The 20,091-nt window shown below is 32.5% G+C and overlaps 2 protein-coding genes across 2 annotated transcripts; both read left to right on the top strand.

Moving 5' to 3' along the window:
• The first annotated feature begins 3,684 nt into the window (after window positions 1–3,684).
• On the top strand, window positions 3,685–8,240 carry PAO4 (polyamine oxidase 4). Its single transcript, XM_016334837.3, has 10 exons — window positions 3,685–4,729; window positions 5,256–5,371; window positions 5,485–5,573; window positions 5,671–5,784; window positions 6,023–6,110; window positions 6,217–6,302; window positions 6,388–6,490; window positions 6,805–6,902; window positions 7,292–7,721; window positions 7,811–8,240. Exons 1-10 carry the CDS (start codon window positions 4,690–4,692, stop codon window positions 8,123–8,125), a joined length of 1,479 nt encoding a protein of 492 aa, XP_016190323.1. The 5' UTR covers window positions 3,685–4,689; the 3' UTR covers window positions 8,126–8,240.
• Window positions 8,241–8,697: 457 nt separating this feature from the next.
• LOC107631406 (ras-related protein RHN1) lies at window positions 8,698–13,339 on the top strand. Its single transcript, XM_016334838.3, has 7 exons — window positions 8,698–9,354; window positions 9,472–9,549; window positions 10,044–10,211; window positions 11,021–11,069; window positions 11,662–11,735; window positions 12,248–12,341; window positions 13,070–13,339. Exons 1-7 carry the CDS (start codon window positions 9,316–9,318, stop codon window positions 13,171–13,173), a joined length of 606 nt encoding a protein of 201 aa, XP_016190324.1. The 5' UTR covers window positions 8,698–9,315; the 3' UTR covers window positions 13,174–13,339.
• Window positions 13,340–20,091: the final 6,752 nt, after the last annotated feature.

The following is a 20,091-nucleotide window of genomic DNA, read 5'->3' as shown; positions in this document are numbered from 1 at the left end:
ACTATTTTATTTGGATTTTAAGGTTTAATGAGTGTCATATTCAAATATAAATAATGACTTCAGGATTTCGTTGCCCAACACATCAAATCCGCCTTCATAACTCTTTTTCGACAGTAGAGTTGCGATTCAGCTCTATCAGGGATACAAAAGGTCTTGGTTGACGAAGATCAAAGAACTACAAGACCTAAGCTCTCTGATCTCAATCATGCTCTCGAATGAAGGGACACTTCTGCGCTCTCAGTTATATTTCATAATGATTTAACATAGATGATGTTGAGATTGAGAAATCCTAAAATTTTCATATAAAATAAAGGGTAAAGATATTTTTTGTCCCTGAAGTTTAGCAAAAATTTTAAAAATACCCTTAAGTTTTATTTTGTTTCAATTTTGTCATAGAAGTTTTCGATTTGCATCAAATATACCCTTAACGGCTAAATTTTCAAAAAAATTAAGACCAATCTAACAATAATGCATGAAAACTATGCTTGATTTGCTTGTGTTGAGGTTTGTTCTTATGAAATTATTGTTGAATTGGTCTTAAATTTTTTGAAAAATTAGCTGTTCGGGGTATATTTGATGCAAATCGAAAATTTTTAGGACAAAATTGAAACAAAATAAAACTTAGGGGTATTTTTGAAACTTTTGTCAAACTTCAGGGACAAAAAATATACTTTATCCTAAAATAAAACTTTTATTCAATCAAATGATGATAAATAATTTTATTAAATTGAATTATATTAATGTGATCAGTGGATAATAAACAATGCTAGAAAAATAAATAAATAATATTTTAAAAATATAAAAATATTAAATTATCATTTTAATTTGCTTTTTTTAATCAGTGACAATAAATATCTTGAATTAATTAAATTTTTAAAAAATTATACTCCTAAAATTATTTCATTTATTTAAAAATCTTTTGAACATACAATAGTTCAATTAGAGGTTGACTATTGAGAGTTGAATATAATATTTTTAAATTTATATTTTCAATAAAAGGATATAATTAGTTCTATCCTTCTTAAATAATTCTATATTCACTATTACTTATCCATCTAAATAATTCTAACATTAATAGAATATTATTTTTAGATGCAAAAAATCTAAAATATATTTATTCAATTTCAAAAATTAATATTCATATTTAACTTAAGATTTGAACAATATGACAAAAAATATTATATTTTTTAGTTAAAAAAGCAAAATATCTATACATATATTTTTGTGCTTTAACTTTAGATTTTTCAAAAAAATTTGGCAAGTTAATAGAATCAAATTATATTTCTATAACATATATAAGAAGGTATATTACACATAAATAAGAAATGTTAGGTGTAATAAGAAAGATTAAGTTGGGAGTAAATAGTCATTTTTAACCATAAAAGATTTAGACGCTGATAAAATTATCGATGAAAAATTAAAACTAAAGTTTTATACATGCAAAATAAGTTTTGTTCGACAAAAATGATCAATTATTAAATTTTTATTAATAATTCTATAAATACCCCTCTCCTTTCATCTTATTTCCTCATCTTTCTTCCACAACCACCACCACATCTGCTGAAATTAAAGTTATACTCATACAAGATAAATTTCGTTCGGTAAAGATTAAAATCATTGATTCTCTAACTTTGCTGCCTCTATTCCCCCTCTCTCGCTCATCACTCTCTTTTCTTCCCTTCGTGTCTCTTTGTTTGGCAGTGACCAAAAATAGATCTGATTGTACCTTTCAAATACTATGAAACCATGACCTCCGATGAGGCCTTTTGTCGCAGCTTGTCAAATCGAGGCCTCCATCATAGCTCACTACGAAACCATGGTTGCTCTCTCTCTCTCTCTCTCTCTCTCTCTCTCTCTCTCTCTCTCTCTCTCTCTCTCTCTCTCTCTATTTTTTTTTTGCTCGAAATCGTTGTCTTCCGCACTATTGTGTTCTTCTTTATGTGGTTGAAGGTGAGGATAGTGTCGTCGCCAACGTCAATGTCACCGGAGAGATCGAGACAGAGGTAGAATCATAGGAGAATGAGATGTATTTCTTAGAGTTTGTGGCGATTATGCCAATCGTGAATTTTGAGCTGAGAAGCAAAAATGGCAACAACAACCACGGCTACGGGTGTTCAAATCCAAACTGATCCAAATTAAACCGCTCATCCAATCCGATTTAAACCGAAAACCGATTAAAATAGTACTAATTCGGATTTGATTGGATTATATTTTTTGGAGATCCTAACAGCCAGTAGTGACTGAAAAGTGGTTTTTGTCGAAGGCTATCCCTATACACTCATTTTTTCTATGGCTTGCTATTCATGGGAGGCTCTCTACTCAGGATAAACTAGTTCAAGAGGGTACCCTCTCTTCTATATATTGTGTTGTCTGTAGAGACAATGTTGAAGACCATGATCACATGCCTTGTCCTTTAACGTTGGATTGGATCGGATTTCGGATCTACTTTTTATAACTGATCCAATCCAATCCAAACCGCACAATGTGCTATAATATTATTATTTTATTATTATGTTTACAATTATACTTATAACATGTTCAATTTGTTATACATTTTTCTATTATTCATGAATTATTATTATTTAATAAATATTTTACGTTCAAAATGTTATTTATTTATTTATTTTAACTAACATATAATTTTATTTCTATTGTTATGTTATCGTTAGCTTTTTAAGATATTGTTAAAACTTGTTATGTCATTGTTGATTATTTAAAATTTGATGTTGAGACTTGTTATATGTATTTAATTTTTTTATTAAAAAAAATTGCAAATCCAAACCGATCCAAATCGCTTGTAATCGGATCGGATCGAATTTCCAAAAAAAAAAAAACCATCCAATCCAAATCGCACCGCACATAAATTAAGCGTTCGGATCGGATGATTTTTTCCTTAAAACCGAACCAAACCGCACTGCGAACACCTCTAACCACGGCAGCTCCTCACTCCAATGGTGTGACTGCAGGCGGTAGGTTGAGCGGTGGGTTCTATTGAGCCTCCCACTAGAGCGCGTGTTTCAACATTTATGTAGGTTGGTTCGTGACGCTCTAATTACAGGTTGGAATTGTTGTTGTAATTTAAATTTGTGGTGGTTGCGACAAGAATGCAAGATGCAACTATCTGGGAGAGATGAAAGAAAATGAGTAGATTTAATAAAACGGTAAATCTTTGCAGTGGAGGTGGTGGTGGTTATGGAAATAAGATGAGAAAGAAAGAGAAAAATAGAGGAGTATTTACGAAATTATTAACAAAAAAATGAGAATTAGTCATTTTTATCGACCGAAATTTATCTTATATGAATATATCTCTGATTTTAATTTTTTATGATCAATTTTATCAATATCCAAATATTTTATAATAAAAAATAATTATTTATTCTTTAAGTTAGAGTAAGTAAATCATGATAGATTGCCAAATTTATTTTAACCGTTTATTTTTATGACTAAGCTTATTACTTTTGTGTATATTGATTGTTGTTCAATGAAATTAAACTCTTTCATAAAAAAGAATATATATATATATATATATATACTATTTTCATGGTTTTAATTTAATCTATTAATATTTTTTATTTATAAAAGCTCAAAATATTATTGACATTGTTTTTGTTAATTTCGTAGTTTATTCTTTTCAAATTCAAAAATTTTTAATGGAAATTTAAATTTATATTCTCAAATTTTTTAATCCAGCTTTTTTCTTTTGAAAAGAGTAGACTTTAGAAAAACTAATTTTAATTTTTCATTAATACAAAAATAATAAATACTGTGTGTTAGTTTTCATTAGTATTAATTGTTTTTTTGTTGACTAATTTTCATTAGTATTATACAACAGCAGTCCTAAATTAGACACAGTGAGTCACACAAAAAAAAGAAAAGAAACGGCAATCCTATTCATAACTCGTAATTTTCAAATAAAATATTATTCGCATCCCTGTTTTAGATTCTTTGAAATTCCTAAACTGCACCTGAGTAAAAGTTAAATCCCAAAAATATCCCATGCATGTGGCAGAGCAAGTGAGGAGAGAGAGAGGCAGGCTATGTGTTAGGTTTCCGTCCCCATTATACAAAATGACAAAACCACCCCTTTGGAAAATAATTGAAAAAATCTTAAATATCTTAGGCCAAATAAATCAACTATAAATACCCCAAAGTTGTAGAAATCTGATACCTCTGCCATTCGCCCTAAAAAGTATCTTGTCTTTTATCAAGAGAGAGAAAGTAGTGAAGCTAGAGAGAGAAAGTGCGTTCCCCTTGCCAGATATCTCTCTTTTCCGTTCGATATCTCAATTCTCCGTCGATCTTATGCAAGAGTCGTCGATCCTCCGGCGATCTCCATTGGGATAAGTTTCAATATTTGAAATTGGTTGAAAAAGTGCTAACCTTATGAGCCGGTTTGAGAAACCTAGTTTGTCTTCCAACCTGAGCCGCTTCATTGCCGGCATACTCATTTTGATTTTCTATCATTCAGCCCAGTTAGTCTCTAATTTTCCAGTTCCTATACACCCTTTAAATCTTGAATCCAATTCTAATTGAAGGAAAAAGTTTGATATTTTTTGTTGATCTCCTTTATTTGATTCTCTCTCCAAATCAAAATCCTGTCTTTTTCACACCCTCTCTCTGTAATCGTCCCTTGATCTTATTGGATCTTCACAAGTCTCAACAGTTTTACTGCCCTTTTTGCTGTTTCGTATGGACCCTGAGGACTTATTTTCCACCAATTTGATTGATGGTTAGTTCTCTTAATATATATTTTTTATTTTATTATTTTAACTTTGTAAAGTTTGGATTTTCTTTTCATTGGCTTATAAGCTCAGTTGCCTGCCTATTTCCTGATGATAATAATGTTTGTTTGAAAAGTTTGGAATTTTGGCTTTTGATCCTACTGGTTGATTCAAGGGCCTGGCTGGTTTTGTTTATGTGTTGATATCATCAGAATGTGTTGTGTATGAATTGAGGACCTTTTTTAGTAACTATTATCTAGAATCTTGTGATAAGATCTATCTGTCTTTAAACAATGGTTTAGGAATAATTATGGTCTTAGTTGAGCTACAAAACGTAATGGGATATTATTGTTTACAATGGGATGGATGGGAATTGTTATTTTACTGTTTTGTTCATTATCGATTTTATGCTCTCATGAATTGGAAAAAGTGAGAAACATTTTGGATCACATGATTTGTTTAGTGCATTGTGTTTATTTCTTCATTTATTTTTCTATATTTTTCTCATTCTGAATTTTTGTGTCCAATGATCAGGTACCATTGCCTCCCGCATTGAGAGGCAACACAGATCTCGCCCCTCTGTTATTGTAATTGGTGCTGGGATATCAGGGGTTGCTGCTGCACGTAGTCTCTATGATGCATCTTTTAAGGTGTCATATATAATTATGATTTGCTTTTCTCCTTATTCATTCTTTCTATCTCTTTAGGTTAGAAAATAATTCTTCTTGCTTTCTATTTTAACATATTTTCATGATTTCGCCAGGTAACCGTACTCGAGTCACGGGACAGAGTTGGAGGCCGGATTCATACTGACTACTCATTTGGTTGTCCAGTTGATATGGGTGCCTCATGGTACAACTTTTTCCAGTGAATTGTCTCTCTGTTGTATAGAGTGTTTTGTGCGCAATAATAATATTCATGGCCTTTTGATCTGTGTGCTATGTTCCAGGTTGCATGGAGTTTGCAATGAGAATCCCTTGGCTCCATTGATACGTGGTCTGGGCCTTACTTTATACCGAACCAGTGGTGACAACTCTGTCTTATATGACCATGATTTGGAAAGGTAACGATCATCCATCATTTTTGAGGTTGATGCATTTTAAGGTTTGGAATGGAATTTTTTGCAATTTTTAGAATAAAAAGAAATAGTATTTTAAGTGAATCTACACGATAACATATAAATAAATGTGATAAATTTGCCAAATGAATAAATATGTATGCCATCATATTTTCTTTGTTTGTAGAGGCTATATTATACTACTAGTACTTCATGCTAATCAGCAAACTCATTGCGTTTCCAGTTATATGCTGTTCAACATCAATGGTCATCAAGTTCCACAACAGACAGTTATTGAAGTCGGAGACACCTTTAAGAGAATACTAGAAGAGGTTGATTTTTCCACTTTCCTTAATATGGTTTTTGGTTTTTCAGTAAAGAATGTGATTGTGAGTATCTTTAGCTGGAGCCTAATTGTTTCTTTGCTTGTGATAACAGACAGGGAAAGTGAGAGATGAAAATCCTGATGACATGTCAGTTTCCCAAGCAATTTCAATTGTGTTAGACAGACATCCAGAACTAAGGTACTTTTTAGTATAATAATATTATCTATGGCTATGAGTTTGAAACTTGAAGTTATATGAAAGTAACTGGCAAAGCTTTTTGCAGGCAACAAGGACTTGCCCATGAAGTGCTGCAATGGTTTATATGCAGAATGGAAGCTTGGTTTGCTGCTGATGCGGATATGATATCACTGAAAACCTGGGACCAAGTAAGTGCCATCGTATATTAATATTAGTTGAAGGATAAAAAATATCTTTTTTTCGTAAAGTTAGTTTGCCACCTGCCTTTGATTAGATTGGATTAGATTATTATTGAATATATGATGGAGTTCTGTGAGTTGAGTTTGATAGTAGAAGCCTAAAAATGTCAAATTTTTGTAAAATTGACATAGATTGTTTCAGACCGATCATTATATAATGTGCATTGGTTGTTTTTATATTCTATCTGAATGCAAAGATCAACTTAATACTAACTAATATCCAAATATGCTTACTTGGTTACATTTTATTTTTCTGATTATAGGAACATGTCCTAACCGGTGGCCATGGACTTATGGTGCAAGGATATGACCCTATTATAAAATCTCTTGCAAAAGATATTGATATACGCTTAAACCACAGGTATGCATACAAATCCCATTTTTTCATGATTCCATGACAGGACTTGCAATAAGTAGGGAGAGAAGAAAAATGTTTTTTGACTTGGAGAAATATTAGGCAATGGAAAATTTGAATATGTTGCTACTTTGATACAAAAAGTAAAGTGGATTTTTTCCGCGCGCTCTAACTTGGTTCTAGAATTAGATTTTCTGCTAATTTGAAATATGTTGTTTTACAACATATTTCACAAGTCCTTTTGCTAGCTCTTTTTAGACATGTGACAACGTAATTTGGGGACTTGTATGATTTTCTTTTGAATCTGAGACATTGGTAGCATTCGGTAGCAGAATGACCGTTTTACCATCTATAAGACACAAAGTTTTGACCCTTATGCAAACTTCACTATGTAGGGTGACCAAGATATCCAGTGGTTACAATAAGGTAATGGTTACGGTCGAGGGTGGTAGGAACTTTGTTGCTGATGCTGCCATTATAACCGTTCCTCTTGGAATTCTAAAGGCCAATCTGATTGAATTTGAACCAAAACTGCCCGATTGGAAGGTTTCAGCCATTTCGGATCTTGGAGTGGGCAATGAAAATAAGGTGGCCCTAAGATTCGACAAGGTGTTTTGGCCTAATGTAGAACTCCTGGGCATTGTTGCCCCAACCTCTTATGCCTGTGGCTATTTTCTCAATCTCCACAAAGCAACAGGTCATCCCGTTCTCGTCTATATGGCGGCTGGCAGGTTTGCTTATGACCTGGAGAAACTTTCTGATGAATCAGCTGCCGAGTTTGTAATGCAACAGCTCAAGAATATGTTCCCTGATGCTTGTGAGCCAGTAAGTTCATTTCTCATGTTCTCATACATGCTCTCCTCTTTGCACTCTATTGCGGGAGCCTGATAAACTGTTTTGTTGGATGATTGCAGGTTCAGTATCTCGTGTCACGTTGGGGAACAGATCCAAACTCTCTTGGTTGCTACTCATATGATTTAGTTGGAAAGCCAACTGACGTGTATGACAAGCTTCGTGCACCATTAGGTAATCTATTCTTTGGTGGTGAAGCTGTGAGCTTGGATAATCAGGGATCAGTGCATGGAGCTTACTCTGCTGGTGTTATGGCCGCTGAGAATTGCCAGACACACATTTTGGAGAAACAAGGCCAATTGGAAAAGATCCCTCTTGTCTCTCTCAGGCATGAAATGCTTGAAACTTCTATTCCTCTTCAGATTTCTAGGATGTGATCTGTGACCAATTGAAAATAATAAATTAACATTTCTTGTGTATGATAACACCCTTTCGTCTTATCCTGGTTTGTTGAACATAAGGATTCCTTTAAGTTATCACTTCCCGGATCAATTCTGTGTACTTATTTGGTTTGTGGTCGTAGTCATTTGGAATTCTGTCTAAAATCCATCACTTATTATTTTTATTATTGCTACGTATACATCTCTCGAATTTAATTATAAATTAATATTTAGCAAGCAAACTAAATTTATAGTATTTATAACATTAAAATAATAGAGGAATAAAATATGAAATAAAGTATATTGTTAGATTACTAAACTAAGAATTAAATTAAATAAATTAAGTTAATAATTAAGTGATACGTAAAAATAATAAATTTTGATAACTCTTAACATTTTTTAAAATAATATTTTTTGAAGCGCTTTAATTACAAATCACACAATGCATGACGCATCCACGAAGCTTCCTTTGAGGTAGCTGGTCAACAACACAAAACATATGCTCAATGGAGCGGATACTATGCCTCTTATGGCTTCGTATTTAAGCGTATGATTTAGCTGTCGCATATAAGCCTGTGCATTGAAACTTCCATCTGTGTCTCTTTTCTAAACAGTAATGGTATATTTCAGTGGCAGTATAGCCATTATTGCTATCCAAATTGAAATAAAATTAAATTGGTGGAAGATGGTAGCAGTCAAAGAATCCTATATATATTCTCCACAAGAACATAACAGGCAACACTAAAGGGATCGAAATTTTGGTTGTTTCTTACGTAGTTACGTACCTTATGGACTTGCCCAATATATAAGCAAAACCAATTTTTGCATTTGCAATTTGCATGTCACCATCAACCTACAGTCCCACACCAACCGTGTAAATAAAATAAATTAATTTTCTTTATTTAATAAAATTAAAGCCCAAAAGAATTCTGCCAAACGACAGAAAACAAATAAAACGAAAGCGTTTGGACGCCGACGCAGCAAGCAACGAAGGAAACAACCCACCGTAAGCGAAAAGCAAATAAACTTATTATTATTCAGCGGAAGAGACATTCTCTCTTTCTATTTGTCTCTTTTTTATCATTCCAAATCCTCAGCGTATTCGCGGAGTACAAAGCTCGAATCTTTTGGGTATTGGGTCGTAGGTTTTTCTCTCCGATTTGCCGATCGATCCAATTCTCATCCCAATGGCTACGATCGGCCACAACAATCTCAATGCCAAATTGGTCGGTCCTTTACCCTTCACCTTCGTTCTTCGCTCCATCTCTTTCCCGTTCGATAATTCCCTTGCTTTTAATTTAATTGTTTAGTATTTTTAATATTCTTAATATATATGTCATCAGGTTCTCCTCGGGGACATGGGTGCCGGAAAATCCAGTCTCGTTTTGCGCTTCGTCAAGGGTCAATTTCTTGAATTTCAGGTTTTTTAAACCCCTTTTTTGTATTTCCTCGTTTTGGAGTTGGAAGTTCTAAAATTTTAAGGGTTTCCTTGCTTTATTTGCTGAAGTTTGTTGGGTTTGTTGATCACGGGCATTTGTTTCGATAAATTAGAAGTGGGTTATTCGTTTTGAATCAAATCTTTTTTTTTTTGGGTCCCGGGGGGGCTACTATGATGGAGCTACATCATATATGGGAATTCCAGCTGGTTGCGAAAAGCTGAAGCTCAATCTGATCACGAAGGTTATGATAGTTGGTGGCTACTGAGACCAATTTGCTATCTTTTTGAAACTGAAGATAGTAGCCGAGAAGAAATTAAAAATTGGGATGTGAACGGGAGAGATTCAGAGAAGATATCTTCTCCTGGTGATTGTGTCAATGTTGATGGTTTTAGGAGCTTTGATTTTGTGACAAGGCTTGAATGTACAGAAGGTGGGGATCATCATACTGAATTTTTGTGGTTTTATTATTGTCACAGGAATCAACTATAGGTGCAGCGTTCTTTTCTCAGACATTGGCTGTCAATGATGCGACAGTGAAATTCGAGATTTGGGACACAGCTGGGCAAGAGAGATACCATAGCTTGGCACCCATGTACTACAGAGGTGCTGCTGCTGCTATCATTGTCTATGACATTACTACCCCGGTATAATACCCTTTTGAATACCTATTTAAGTTGTTAATATTTGGTCTACATCAATTAGCTTTTTCTGGCTTGTAATTTTGTGCTGATACTTCTTTCTTGCTTATAATGCATGGTAGGTCTCAAATCACAACTTTGTTGTGCTCAATTAGGTGATCAAGATGCCCTTTCTGTTGTATTTGTTAGATGCTGGAAATGTGTTTTTGGATTGAGGTTTAAAGTGTCTAAAATATGATTATCCTTATATCTTTACATTCCCCTGAAAAATAATAGTAAGTTTGAAAACATTCTGACTCTGGATTGTATGTGTTTGGTGTATACATAGTCAAATGCTGTTTTACAGTATTTCCATAGTTTCCAGAACAATCCTTGCCATGAGATTGCATCTTGCCTTTTAGACATTATTATATGCATGATGCTTCTTAATAGGAAACCTGTTTGTTTCTTTTTGACCCAAAGTTTACACAAAACGTTGTAGCATAATAGTGATTGAGGTCTATGCCATACCTTAATTTGAAACTAATGACTGATCAGAGGTTATTTAATAGATTTCATTACAAGGCTTGTGAAATTTGGTAAAGTATATGGTTGTAAATCTTGGTTGTTTATATTTGGAAGTTTGTGCATGTATGAGCATATGTTTGTAGGAGCTTAATTTGTGCAAAATATTGAAGATCAGTATGATGGGTCAACTTCATATTTTCCTTAAATGAGTATATCAAATCTACCAGCATGATTGTGTCCTTTGGTTTATTTCAGAGGATTGATAATTTGCTTCTAACAATTATACTGCCTCTATGTTTTACATGTAGGACTCATTTACGCGAGCCAAGAAGTGGGTCCAAGAGCTTCAAAAGCAAGGTATTAGTTAATTGGTTCTAAGGTTTTCTTATGCTTTTCTATATTGGGAAGTAAAGGTATAAATTACAAATCAAGATTGAACTAGGTATAAACCATTTAAAATGTTATTTTGATGCAGCATATTTGTGAAGAGTCCCCCCTAAAAACACATTCTTGAACTTCAATAATTTTATTTGTTTATTTATTTTTTTCCTGTTTCTGTTTTTATTGGAACTTGTGGATAGAATAAGTTAATTGTTAAATGAAACTCTGGAGTCATGCTTTACAGTAGAATAACTCATACATAAGACCATTGTGCATGAGATGATGTGAGAATGATTCTGTATCCTGTGAGTGAGAATATTGTGAACAGAAAAACTTAGAAGCCAGACACACCCCTTCCATTTAGAATTTATCTAACAATGTATGCTGGATATAAAAAAAAATAATGGTCAAAATGATTGTTGAGAAAATAACACTTGAGGCTTTGCTCTAAATTATTATATATTTAACAAGCGCTACCTTTTGTTAGCCGTTCTCTGTTAAACTTAGTCGTTTGGGGATTATGGCAGTTGTAGTTGCTTAAGTAGCTTCTCAAATAATGTACTTACAGGGAATCCTAACATGGTCATGGCTCTTGCTGGTAACAAAGCTGACTTGGAAGATAAGAGGCAAGTGACAGCTGATGTAAGTATCGTTTTCGTATATTCCTTTTATGCCATGCTTGCTGTATAAATTTTTGATATTCTTAACTTTGTGGCAAACAAAGGTTAAAGAAAAGAACAATAGGAGACTACTGATTCTGGTCCTAAACTATAAACCGCTATGGAAATGAAATTGACCTGTGAATTCTTGATGAAGAATTTTTTTTATGAAAAAGAAAATAGTGGTTTTAAGCTTGACATGCCTATGAACCTTTATGAATGCATCTTTGCAAAGGGAAAAATGGACATGCTTTTTTGGCTTGAACTGTGTATCTAGTATGTACAGTAATTCTGATTTTATCATGCAGGCTTGTTGTATCAAAATTTTGGTGCAAAAGATGCTGTAATATGTAGTTGTGATTGGAGCATGCTTGCATTGTTCTTCAACGATTGATTGTTTCTTTTTCCCCTTTCATATTTGATATGCCTACTAATATATCATAGTGACATTTCAGGAACTTCTCTGTTCATATGTTTTAACTATGGTTATTGCAGGAGGCACGTGTATATGCTGAGGAAAATGGTCTGTTTTTCATGGAGACATCTGCAAAAACTGCAGCCAATGTGAATGATATATTTTATGAAATAGGTGAGAGTTTGTTCCTATTTTATATATTATGGCCTACTTGATGAAGATTTCATATCCTATGTTGCTTTAATTGAATTTTTTTTATTCTTTTAAAAGTAACTGAACATAGCAAGGAGCGAAGAGTACCTCAGAATGCGCATACCATATTTTCAAACATAGCAGAAACAACAAAACAAGGAAAACAGAAACAGAACACTCGAAACACATAAATAACATATTTCCTCCAAATTGCATCATCCTTCTTTGCTAAAATATCTCCATCCTTCTTTAATTGAATTTCAGTACCCAAAAAAAGAATTTGAGGATAATGTCAGTTTAACTAGGAAAAAGCACTCACTTGTACGAAATATCTGTTTTCACTTTTACAGACCAAAAAATTGATACTGTCTTCATGACTAGTTTTAAGAATTCATAAATTGTTCATTAATTATGAAATTGTTGGCCGAACCACTTAACATGACCTGCCCTTATGATAGTTTATGGCTACATTCTTGGACTGCTTTCTTTCTTCCACGCCAGCAAGGGTCGTCTAGTTTTCCAGTTTTGTTGTTGTACCGCATGGCATGCAACTTATTTATTTGCTGCTCTTCATTATTCTAATAAAATTTAATGTTCTGGAAGTATGAAACTTGTTCTGTATATACTGTTATTATTATTCTTTTTCCTTTTGCCTGGCAATGAAGTGCTGCACTTTGCTGACTGTTGAATTGGTTGTGTCAACAAAACAGCAAAGAGGTTGCCAAGGGCTCAGCCAGCTCAGAACCCAGCAGGGATGGTTCTTGTTGATAGACCTGCCGAAGTATCCAGAGGAGCTGCTTCTTGTTGTTCATAAACTCTTATTTTTCTTTCCTTAATTAATTAATCTTGCTGCTTCTTTTTCTTTCCTGTGGTTTGTATGCACTAATCACTTTTGATGGCACTGTTATGTGGTGCTCTAGAAAGTGTATGGCGTTGCCTAATCAATGGAATTTGCAAAAACAGAATTTTATGGTCCAAAATATATTCCTTTTGTATGTATATACTCCTGAATTACCTTGAATACTAAGTTATATATTTAATATTAGATATATGGAAAACATTTGATTATGTGAACCACTGTGCCCTTGCGTAAAATTACTAACACTAGCATTGTTTAGTGAGACGCAGTTACTTATCCACTCGTGTACTGAAAAGAGAATTATTTCTGTTTGAAAGTATTCAACTTAAAGCACCAAAATCTTCCTATATAAGTCAAAGTAAGTTCAGTTTATGAAGTCAAGTTTATCAGCTAAAAATAGAGCTATGCTCGTGTTGGTAATTGAAAGAGTTCACTTAGTATTGTCTACTGGAATTTAGTATCACCAATTTAGAAAAATCTTGGAATCGTAAAGTGATATGAATGACAACATTATTACAATAAATCAAAAGCAGAAAGCACGATCAAAACAAATCAAATAGTCTGACTTATTTGCACCACATGTGGGTGGTGAAACACACCAGATTTCCATGACTTTGAACAACACACTTCTCTTCCCAATATATTAGTTAATAAGTGTAAAAAGGTAAATATAGTGGCTCATTTTTTTAGTTATTGCAAAAGATTTGGTGTAATGCCTTAATATTGGAAGTGAGGGTGTTTTGCAAAATTCTGGTGGCAGTACAATTCGCAGAGGGCGAATTGTGGGCGAATTGTCAGGGGTAGATTTTGGCTGACACATTCATGAAGACAATACGCAAAGGGTGGATTCTATTTTTTTTATATTTATTTAACAATACGCAGAAGGCGTATTGTGTTATTTAATATTAAAGTGACAATACACAGTTTGTGAATTGCAAAGACACAGACTGCGTATTGTAAATTTACAGATTACATATTGTCGTTTTCTAAATAAAAAATTATAATTGAAGTACTATAAAAGGAGGAACGGTATTAGATTGATTGAGTGTGAAAGTGTTTTATTTTTTTGAGAATGTAAGAGTATAAAAATGGAGATAGGTATTAGTTTGAAAATATATTATAATGGTCAATCTTTTCCCAAATATCTGAGGGTGTGAGTTTTGTTTGTGAGAATCCACGTGATATTGTTATTCCTTTTGCAATAACTTATGATGAATTTAAGAGTATACTTTGTCAATGTGGTGATAATCAAGTATTAAATAGAGTCGTAAATATTTTTTATAGACAACCTATTTTAGTGTTTGGTGGTTTCGTTCAGTTTCAAATAATGCATGTGGTTGACGAAGGAAGTATGCAAGGGATGTTTTCCATCTACCAACAAACACGGGCACAAGTGTCCGTTCTCGAGTTGTATGTTGAGTTTGAAGAATTAGTTGAGGTTGATTTACCAGAGGCTAATATCGACTGGACAGTTTATAAGACTGAAAGCGAAGAGGAATTTGAGTGGGTGAAGATGATATAATAGTTGAGTCTAACGTAGCAGATGTAGCAAATGCACTGGCGAGCCAACATCCATCTAGAGAGCCTTTTTTCCTTAGCGCTTTGGATGTAGACGCTATGGATGTACCAGAATTTCCTGAGTATATCAATTCAAGTAAGCAGTTATTATTATTATTATTATTATTATTATTATTATTATTATTATTATTGAATCGTAAAGCAATAGTTAGAATGATTTCTTGTTGTTATTGCTGTAGATCCTGTTGTTGTTATGGACAGTGAATTTGTTGTTGGCATGGAATTTAGTTCTGGAGAGGCTGTTATTGCAGCAATTAAAGATTATATCATTCGTAGGGGAGTAGATTATCGGGTGTGTGAATCTGAGCCAACCACTTTTTATGCTAAGTGTGTACAATACAGAATTCAAAATATATTTAAATTCAAATATCAATATAAAATTAAAACTGAAATATATTTAAATATCTATTTAAATTTGAACTTTTTAAAATATAAATTAGAATCACAATTATATTTTATTTTCAGATTTAAATCACTTAAATAAAAAATTCTATTTAAATTTAAAATATATTTAAGACTAATTACTAATTAACATCATCATCATTCATCTAAATATATAATAAAGGTATAATCTTTACTTATGTATTTTTTTTACTACTAATAAATAAATACTATTCAATTTAAATAACAACTATACATATCACATTATTTCTATTTCAGATTAAAAAAAATGCACAATTAATCTACTAATTATATTAGTGATATTAAAATAACTTGTTAATTTTTGAAAGAAAAAAAAAGCTTGGCAAATGAAGACAGAAGTCTCGTGCAGCAAGAAGTATGGAAAGATGGAACTAAGGAAGCATTGAAGAGTAGAGAGACAGTAAAGGAAAGAAACTAAGGAAAGAAAACCGAGTCTGGAAACTGTGATTGTGTCTATGAAAGCGTATGCAAATTGGAGGTGTGTGCAAATTAAAGAAAAAGACCGTAATTATTCACCTCATTCACGAGCCAGGGGTTTGACGCGCGTCGACCATACACGCGATACGCAGAACGCGTATTGTCAGAGGAATATGCACTTTGCGTATTGTGCTTCCCGAAGAACACACCCCCAAACTCCTGTTAAGCACCATTTTTTCTAATATCTTCGTAAATCTCACTTTCTTCATCAATAATAAAATAAAAAATCCAAATATAGTATGTTACATATTTATTTTGCTTTTTCTATTTTTGACATAAAAAAACTCATACATTGTGTTCTTGCATGGAATAATCCATTTCCCTTTACATACTCTCTCTTGTGCTTATCCTTATGCAAAACAGGACAATTGTAAAAAGTAAAGAGAAGCATTTTTCTTTTCAAAGGCAAGTATTAATATGATTATAAATAGGATAAATTAACAATAATAACAAAAAAAAAAAATCCAAAGAAAACTAAATTAAAACCAACATCCAAATCCTAGATATGAGAGAAGAAAAAAAGAAAACTAATTATTGTATATTCATGTACTCTTGTCTACAATGCTTTTTAATTTCTTTTAGAAAAATGAAATGCCGTGACTGCCATCACAGAAGATTTTGTTGTTGATCCTCTGTGACTTCCTCATAGTCAGAGAGTATAGGTTTTGTAAGTACTTGTTTGGATTTGTTTGGGTGCCTCTGATTGTTATTTGGTGTATGAGTTACATAGAAAATGAAATTGGCTGAAAATTAGATTTCACATTTGATGACTTACTGTTGATGTTGACATGATCATTTCTGGAAAGTGCTAAGATCAGAATTTAAGAGTAGGTAACAACTAACAAGTGCATGTGATCACAGTCCCTCTACAGTCTATACTCTATACTCTATTATACACTTCATTGTTACTGTTTATGTGGCCCTTGTGTCATATTAAATTATGACAAATTGAGAACTAAATTTAGTTATATACATCAGATTATATCTTTTTTATAAGTTAATTATCTTGCTATAAGCTTGTATCATTTTAAAATTTTTAATTAATTGACTCTTTTAGATTACGTGGCTGCTTAAAATTCATTATGTTTTTCTAGTAGAATAAACTTAAGGATTGTTAAGAAGTTGGAGACACTTGAAAAATGCATTTGTCGCACTATTTGGCAAAGAGAAATCCAGAAGAATTTATATGGGATAGGCCAAGTACGTACGGATAAGAATTATGCAAGCGCATTATATATGTACTTTTGGCAAACATGGATTATTATTTTGTTTTGAGAATTATTGACAGATATGATTATATGTATTTGAAACTCTAGATGAACCTTATAATATCTATTTTAATTAGAAATTTATTAGTTATTAAGATAAGTAAATGATTACACACGTAAGTGAAAGTAATTCTATTGTAAATTTTATTTTAAATAATAAGACATATGAGAAGTAGAAGTAAAAAAATTTAAAAATAATTTAATTAGATAAGTAATAAGTAAATTGTGTTAATTAGTTATTTAAGTTTACGTGCCATAATATTAAAAAGCTAGAAGATTAAAAATGTATTAAGAGATTATTTTAAATTTTATTTTAATATATTACTAGATTTAAATTTACGCATTTCGTAGAACTAAAATTAATTAATTTTTATACATAACAAACTATTTAATAAAAAAAACTTAAAAATTAATATTAAATTTAAATAAAATTATAAAGACATTATACATTCTACTGTTTGTTTGAAGGAGTCAAGGAGTTCATCACACACACAGATATATATATATATATATATATAATGTTTCAATAATTAAAAATAACATCCATGAATCATGGCATCTGCTTTTTCAATACTATTATTATAACTAAAAAATATAAATTGTTAAAGATAGAAGTAATATATAAGTGAAAAGATAATATATAATTAATAAACATAATTAATTATATCAAAAATAGCAAAAGTAAAAGTAAAAACATTGTAAGAATTTCATATTATAGTATTTTAGAAGTTCACCACTCAACATACAGTGAACAAATTGTTAGCAAATTAAAATAAAGAACTTTAAATCTATAATCATTAACTAAATTTTTTAAATAATTGTGTAAAATATTAGTAATGATAGAAGATAAAGAGTGAAAGGCATAAGATGATGTGAAAGGAGATAAAAAGAAAAGGGTGTGAAGTGAACGTTGATTTATATAGTAAATGACTAAACGTGAATATAAGTGAGAATAAAAAGAGAGAATAAATTCTTTTTTACTAACAAATTTATATCTATTAAAAAAATAACATTACTATTAAAGGTATAGAAAAATTTACGTAGAAATAGCCAATGAGTAATAACTCAAATGGCATAGATTCTCCATACTCAATTAAGAGGTTGCGGGTTCGAGTTAAAAAATAAGGCTAAATACTACCTAAGAAGATTAAAAAATAATATAATGATAAAAAAAATTATAAAATGATAATTTCATTAAATATTTATGTGACAATATTAGAAATGATTTAATGTGTCAAGTGTTCTGATGAGTTTGGAAAACTCCTATTTAATTTTGATGATGAACAAACATTATTAAAATATTTAATTACAAAATTATTGATTTAATCTTAACTCATATTTGCTTAATTAATAATTTTGTTATGCAGATTTTTTTTTGGGCCGAAAATAAATGAAATACAGCAAGCCCAAAGAAAGCTTTCCTTTGTGTACAATGCTTGATCCAAAAATCCATCAGGAAAGCAAATGTTACTATTGGGCCAGAACTTAAATAGTATCACTAAGCCCAGTTGGTTTGAAGGAATCAAAATTTTATTGGGTCAGATTAAGCTCTATTGCTACCAAGCCCAATTTGAATTTTGATGAATGTTTCCATGCTGATCCGAATCAAATATTCATCAAGAAAGCAAATGTTATCATTTGGGCCAGTTTTAAATTCAATGCTACAAGCCCAAATTTTATTTGTGATGCATGGTTCCAAACTTGGTCCGAAACCAAAAAAAAAAAAAATGAAAGCAAAGTGCTTCCAACGGAACCAAGCCTTTAACCATGTGATGGATTTCAAAATCTATTACATTGTTAATTAATGCATGGGGAACATGAGAGAGAAAAGTTCAGCTGAATTGATTGATGGGTGTAATGACTACACGCCACTCTAAGCTAGGGAAGTAAAAGCAACTTTCACCAACTAATTGGTTTATTACATTTGAATTGCTTTTGTTTCAAGTTGTTTATTTTCTCTCATCTCTCTCTTCTTTTCGGTCAATATCCAGAAAATAAAGGAAGCCATGGAAGCTACATGGAGCTACCGAAATGAAGTTGCATGCATCAAGACTATCAAGCTAATGATGGCAAGAAAACATACTAAAATAAAAATGAGCTGTGGCTGAGATATTCACTATATTTGGTTAGATTTGGTGATGTATCTTGAGCCTTTCATGCTCAAAAATGGACGAAGAAGATCTCGGCCAGCAAGGGAGATTCTTGAAGCATGGCTTGTCTTTGATTCTGCTCAACCACCACAGGGAGTAGCTAGAGTGGCGAAGTGATGGTTGAAGGCAGAGATTGAAGCAGATGAAGTCATCATCATCATGAAGCATCAAGGGCCAGAAATCCATCTTGGAGAGCAAGCCAAGAATGGAGAGCTCGGATTGATGAAGGGTGATGATCAAGAAAGGACTAGAGGTAATTGCATGTTGGGTTTTGCATGATTATCTCTTCTCTCTCTATGTGGCCGAACCGGTTTTGTTGAAGGAGGAAGAAGTTGGTTCGGTTTTGGCTTCAATAAGTGGAGGCTCCCCTCTTCTATAATAAGGGTGGACAGCCACTGTTTGAGGCAAGGAGAAAATTTGAGAGTGCAAGGCACAGTGTTCTCAGAGCTACCTGAGCTAACAGTTTTCTCTTCTCCTTCAATGCATTTTGTTTTGTATTTTTCTGTTTAATTTTGTCATGTCTTGAGTCTCATGGAAAAAGGCAAACAGTGAGGTTTGTAATGAAAAAGCCATAGAGCGGAAAAAGGCAGAGAGTGCAAAATTAAAAGAAAAAGCCATAGATGTCTTAGAGTTCCTTTGTTCATCTATGTTGTGTTTCATGATTCTGTGGGAATCCCCTTGTAAGTTGGGTTAGCACTTTACAAGTTGTAATCAGATTGATTATAGTGAAATTCCATCATGTTTGTGATGGAGACTGGATGTAGGCTGCACTGCACTTAGCAGCTGAACCAGGATATATCTGGGTGTAATCTTTCTTCTCTCCATTTCTGTTTTCTACTACATAGGAGCAAAAACTAAAATGTCTCGTGCCAAGTGACGAGACAAAACAAAAAGTCTCATGGCAAGTGACGAGCAAAAACAAAAAGGTCTCGTATCCAGAGACGAGCCAAAACTGAAAAGTCTCCTCTGAGTTCAGC

Source organism: Arachis ipaensis, chromosome B3 (genome assembly GCF_059453495.1).
Source record: "Arachis ipaensis isolate K30076 ecotype BB chromosome B3, ASM5945349v1, whole genome shotgun sequence".
Taxonomy (NCBI): domain Eukaryota; kingdom Viridiplantae; phylum Streptophyta; class Magnoliopsida; order Fabales; family Fabaceae; genus Arachis; species Arachis ipaensis.
This window is presented reverse-complemented; position numbering and strand designations above follow the sequence as displayed.

Bases quoted from the DNA above. Each gene is read 5' to 3' on its own strand.
- LOC107631406 (XM_016334838.3), top strand. From the start codon at position 9,316: ATGGCTACGATCGGCCACAACAATCTCAATGCCAAATTG. The intron at 9,550-10,043 runs GTTTTTTAAACC...TTATTGTCACAG, and splicing joins GTCAATTTCTTGAATTTCAG to GAATCAACTATAGGTGCAGC. The intron at 11,736-12,247 runs GTAAGTATCGTT...TGGTTATTGCAG, and splicing joins AGAGGCAAGTGACAGCTGAT to GAGGCACGTGTATATGCTGA.
- PAO4 (XM_016334837.3), top strand. From the start codon at position 4,690: ATGGACCCTGAGGACTTATTTTCCACCAATTTGATTGATG. The intron at 6,111-6,216 runs GTTGATTTTTCC...TTGTGATAACAG, and splicing joins TTAAGAGAATACTAGAAGAG to ACAGGGAAAGTGAGAGATGA. The intron at 6,491-6,804 runs GTAAGTGCCATC...TTCTGATTATAG, and splicing joins CACTGAAAACCTGGGACCAA to GAACATGTCCTAACCGGTGG.